At 46.5% G+C, this 5554-nt stretch overlaps 1 protein-coding gene across 4 annotated transcripts in view; it reads right to left on the reverse strand.

The window, feature by feature from the left end:
- Positions 1 to 4498, reverse strand: part of Mycbpap (MYCBP associated protein) — a 21231-nt gene extending 16733 nt beyond the window's left edge. For 2 of the 4 annotated variants that reach the window (XM_029483101.1, XM_029483102.1), the window contains exon 1: positions 3763 to 3871. In XM_029483101.1, coding sequence (XP_029338961.1) covers positions 3763 to 3838 — 76 coding nt within the window. In that variant the 5' untranslated portion in view covers positions 3839 to 3871. Of the gene's footprint in view, positions 1 to 3762; positions 3872 to 3996 lie in introns of those variants that run through there. The other 2 variants (XM_021178170.2, XM_029483103.1) reach the window with 2 other exon arrangements.
- Positions 4499 to 5554: the final 1056 nt, after the last annotated feature.

Below are 5554 nucleotides of genomic sequence, written 5' to 3' on the forward strand. Positions count from 1 at the left end.
AAAGAAAGGAAAGAAAGAAAGAAAGAAAGAAAGAAAGAAAGAAAGAAAGAAAGAAAGAAAGAAAGAAAGAAAGAAAGAAAGGGGGAGGAAGGGAGGGAGGAAGGGAGGGAGAGAATGTTTATTTATGCTTTCAGGACATTTGTTTCTTCTGCCCATCACCTTGGTTGGTCTACATCTTCCCTAGGGACTAAACAGCTCCAATGTGCTTTCCACTGATGGGTATAGAATCACTGGAAGAAACATATAAATAACAAGCACTCAACACTGCTGAAGATTCCTGGGGCCAAAGCTCCCACCATGCTCAGGGAGCAACCCAGACCCTGATTGGTTGAGACTAAAGGAGCCCTTGATAGCTCTGCCCTCAAGTTTGAACTACCTTGAGCACATCACAATAAATGCTGTCACTCTACACAGTCGGGGGATGGTATGTATTTGATTAACTAGACCAACACATGTGTTTCTAAAGTGAGGTCTGTCCTCAAGACTATCCGCCAAGTTCCTTCTTTTGTCGTTTTGCTTTCTTTTCAGACAAGGCCTCCTTCTAGCCCAGGCTGCCTTGGAACTCACGGCAAGTCTCCTGCCTCAGCTTTCTCAGCTTTTCAGTTCTCTGGTTTTCAAGTGTAAGCTACTAATGCCGGGCTCACCAAGCACCTTCTACCATGTTGTAAAAGACAGAGGAGGTAGTATGAAAGGTTGCAATATGGTTCTTCTCAAAGCAAACACAAACACACAGTGGTAATGTTAATACCATCCAAAAATCACACTTAGTAGGTCAGATGGGATGTTCAAAGAACCACCATGCCAATCAACAGAGTTGAAGACCTAAAAGAAAGTTCTCAGGATAGTGGCGCAGTGACAGCTTCCCCACCTGGAGGAGCTGGAAGGAAACAAATGCTTTGCAGAGGTGGACCTGCAGACAGTGGTGTTCCAGGGAAGGCTGTGGCATGAGCAAAGCTGAATGTGGCAGGTGTGTATAGTATGATGACCGGAAAGCCAGCTGGGGAAGCAGGGCTGCTGATCCAGATGAGGGAAAACAGAGCATGGGGACTTTGAGACGTTGTCCCAAGTCAAAACTACAACAATAACAAAAAAATGTGTGTATATGTGTATTTTAATGTGTGTGTGTGTGTATATATATATATATATATATATATATACATATAAAGTTTATGCCAGAGATAATTCACTGAGCACCATTTTTGTGTAAGTGTGTATATATGTGTGTGTGTATATATATAATATATATAAATATATACATACAAAAATGATTTCACTTTCAAACAGTAAAAAGTATGTATATATATATGTATGTGTATGTATATATACATATACATGTGTGTGTATATATACATATATATTGTTATATATATATAATATATATATATATATATTAAGTTTATGCCAGAGATGATAATTCACTGAGTACCATATATATGTATAATCTTCATAATGGATATGAAATGAAGTCTAGATCAGGCATGTGACCCTCCAGTACAGGAGAGTGGAGTGTTCAGAGTGGCATTTCAGAATGACCAATCCAGTGACTGAGATAGACAGACTGGAGGCAGACCAGTCAGGAAGGACCAGTCCTCAGATTGAGGGCAGCTCCAGTGTCCTGGAGGACCACACAGGCTAAAGGAGGGCCACCCTGAACCTGAGGCCCATATGCTTTGTTCTGGAAACGCAAGCTTAACAGGGTTGTTGGTGAACATTTCTCTGTCCTGACAGCTGAGGGGGTCAGACACAGCCCCTTTGAATGGGACAGTCAGGTGATACTTCTGTTGGAGCTTAGGCAAGAGTTGTTAAGGGGTCAGGAAGAGGGCGAGTAACAGACAGGGTAGAGATGGGATCTGATTTTTTTTTCCCTACTTCTTACACAAATGTTCCTCAGCTGAAAATCTTTGGGAAACCAACTTCAGGGTTGAGCTGGGGGGACCAAGGCAGGAAGAGCAGAGCTGTCCTTGGAGTCTTGGGGTCCAGGGGCATCTGATTTACTGGTTGCTTAGCAACAAGGCCAAGGAGAGCCACAGGACTCAGTGGGGAGTTCAGGCCGCTTAAACAGGTTCCTAGATATGTTTGATTGCCTTTATAAAGCTCACAGATCAGAGACTCAGAGACACACAGCACAAGGCTAAAAGATCATGCTTGTGGGCTGGACACGTGACACTGGGGAGGCAGGCACGCTACCTCCCAAAAGTTCAAGGGACCTTGCATGTTAAACATTTTAATTTTTTTTTCCTCCTCACTCTGGTGTATGCTTTTAACTCAAAGCCTATTTAACAAACTGAATCCTTGCCTTATTAAAAACAAACACTCGGTGAAAAAAAATCCTTCCTTGATCTGTTTACAGCAGAAAGTTCAAATCTGATTAAGATCTCCCTGAAAGTAGGTGAGCACGAGGCAATGGCCAGGAGAGCCCTTGGCTGCCCTTGAGAAAGGAAACTGATTTCTCTCTCTCTCCTCTCTCTCTCTCTCTCTCTCTCAACTATTAAAAGTATGTCATAAAACAGCACCAACAGTACCAGCTTTTTATACTATGAAGAGACATAAGAGAAAGACAAATAAAAAAAAAAAAAAAACCAAACCAAACCAAAAAAAAAGAAAAACCCACTAGAGTCTTATTAGTTCTCTGAGCCTCCTAAGGGGATTCTACTGACTCTAGGCCTGCCCTTTCTTCACTGTGTGCTGTACCAGCTCTAGGAGGCTGGGTCCCCTCAGGGCCTGCAAGGTCACACACCAAGACTTTCTGACTTTGCATGGGAAGCCCTTTCATGGTCTGGCCCCTGCCTTGTCACACTGAGTTCTCTGGATCCTATGTTCATTGATCCGTGAATTCGCACTGCTCTCTGAGCCCAGGGAAGCAAGCCCTTCCTTTTTTTTTTTTTTTTTTTTTTTAGTTATCTTTTTCTTTAATGCCATCTACTTCAGAAAACCCTTCCCTCTAAATCTACCAACCCAGGCCTAGTTCAGAAGCTCTGAGCACCCATAACTTCCATAGGTGTCCTATTTGCTCTGCTAAGTTTGTTGCTATTCCTCCTGGTCTTGATTTGGTTTCTTGAGGATTGGAATCACAATCCCAGTGTCTACCAGTGTCCGCACAGGTCAGACCTCCATAAATAAAAAACAGAGCAAGGGATACCTCAGGCGCAGAATGCTTGCTTAGCATACACAGGGCCCCTGGGTTCCATCCCCAGCTGGAAATTTTCAAAAAAGGGAGTGGTTGCCCATGGAAACAATCACGGTAGTCCACGTTAGTCCACGTTAAACTAGATATCTGTCACAAGGCTAGAAAGGCCAAGTGGTAAGAAGTAAATAGCACTCTGAAACCAATGGAGTTAAGAGTTTTGGGTGTTATTTTTACTTGTGGATTCCTGCCCCCCCCCCCAAGACTCTTAGGTGACCCCTGCTTCAATTCCCAAGAACCTCATCAGGTGCTCCCTGGTTCTTTGGCATCTCATCCCAGGAGTCTGCCATCTGTACCACCCTATAATATATGATTTGAGTTGGAGCTCTCTTACTCGTCCTGTCCAAGGCTTGTCCCCTGCCGCTGACCCCGGAAGCTCTCTGTTAGTACCTCACTTGCCATGTTACCTCCACCAAATACCAGGACCCTGTGCCTCCCTTCTGAGATTTCTGCCCATGTTTTGTACTCCAAGGTTACAGTGACCCTCCCTGGCATCTGTTGCGTCCTAATCCCAGCCCAAGCATCCCTGTATGTTTTGTTTTGTTTTTTCCTGAGCACCCAAGGCCTCCAGGGCCAACCTTTGACGCTCTCTGCGTTCTCCAGGATCTTGCTGGTTGGCATTTTGAGACGGGATTCCTTCTTGATGGCCTTCATGGTGCCGCCCGGGGTTACCAGCCTTGGCCCTGCGCTTCCCGCCCCCAAGATGACTGCGCAGCGCGGCAGCCCCCCCCCCCCCCCCCGCGATCCTGCCCTCAAGCGGCCGCCGTAGCGTCCATAGCAACCAGCACCCCGCGCGGGGGGCGCGCACCCACCGAGCAACTTGGGCGGGGACTGCCTTTCAGTAATCTTCTTCAACATGACGCGCTCCCGCACCGCAAGCGGCTCCTTAGGCTTGTTCGCAGACCCCGAGAATGCTCAGGTCGGACTCTTGACGTCACAGGAGGCGCTAGAGAGCGCCAAGGCGTCATCGACTGAGCCTGACAAAGGGTTGCTGTAGGAACTGGCCGAAGCTGAGTGACTGGAATGGGGACAGTAGCAACCTCGGCCGCCCATAGGATCTCCCACCTAGACTCCCCAGATGTTTCTGCTCTGGGTCACCGCTTGCTGACCAGTCTTCAGGCTTCCGGCATCCTCATCTCACACCAGGCTGACCATGCATTGACTACTTCTCCTAGTTTAAGTGCCCCAGACTCCGCCTCCACCGGCCTGCCATCTGCCCTGCCCACTAATCAGTCATCACTTCCTAGGCCAGTGAAACTTTTCCCAGATTTGGGGTCTTTGCATAGACATGCTGCCTTTGGTTCTCCAGTAAAGATGTACTTTCCCGTTACCTCACTTTTCTAAGTGTATCCACGTCATTCCTTCCTTCCTTTATTCATTTTCACCCAGAGCTCTAAAGCATTCAGAAATGATCAGGTTTGTTTCTGAGGTTAGATCCCTCTCCAGGACTACTACAAACTCCTCCCCACCTCGCTCCCTGTGACCTACACATGCTCCAAGGGCAGCCTCCCTTCTCAGTCACCCTCACAGCATCTCTGGTTCAGTTCACTTCAGGGACACTTGGGCATTTAGGACACTCCAGGGAGATGCTCTCTCACCTGTGTCCTCCAGGGGACAGGTTATGAAAATGAGGTATGGGGGGGTTAGGGAGTGCGTGTTGGATCTACTGCATCTTTGGGAAATGCGGTGTGCATGAATGACAGACTGAGTTGTGGAGAAGGAAAGAGCTTCTAGCAGCAAAACGGCAGGCGACGTGGCAACCTCCCCGAGGAGGGCTCATGGTTTTTGTTTTTCTCCTTTTCTTTTTAAAGACATTTCTTTTAACCCGTGTTATCCTCAAACTTTACTACTACAGCTAAAGCTGGGGTTAATCCAGATCCTTTATCTAACTCCCAACACTGAGCCTACAGATGTACTGCATCTCCAAGCTTCGGTAAAGGAGACTTTGTTTGGTTCTGTTTTCCAACACTGGAAATTGAACTCAGGGCCTTGTACACACTAGGCAAGTGTTCTGTCATTGAGCTAGTCCCTAGCTGGTATGGTTTGTCAAGGGAAGGTATGTAGGTACCAGGCAGGTAGTCACTTCAATTGTGCAATGCTTAAAAACAAAAATAGCCCTTCTGGAATGTGGTGGGCTCTACATCTTATCTCTTGCTCAGGGTGGTGAGAGCGGTAGACTAGTGTGGCTCTAAAGAAGACCTCCCACTTGGGAGATAAAGGCAAGAGGATCAGAAGTTCAAGGTCACCCTGTACTACGCAGTGGATTTTAGACCAGCGTGGGCTATATAAAACCATGTCAAGAAAAAAGAAAAAGAAAAAAGAGCAAAAGAGGAAAAGGAAAGGAGGGAAAAACAACCCAAGTGTCTGAGT

This window comes from Mus caroli, chromosome 11, assembly GCF_900094665.2.
Source record: "Mus caroli chromosome 11, CAROLI_EIJ_v1.1, whole genome shotgun sequence".
Lineage (NCBI taxonomy): Eukaryota > Metazoa > Chordata > Mammalia > Rodentia > Muridae > Mus > Mus caroli.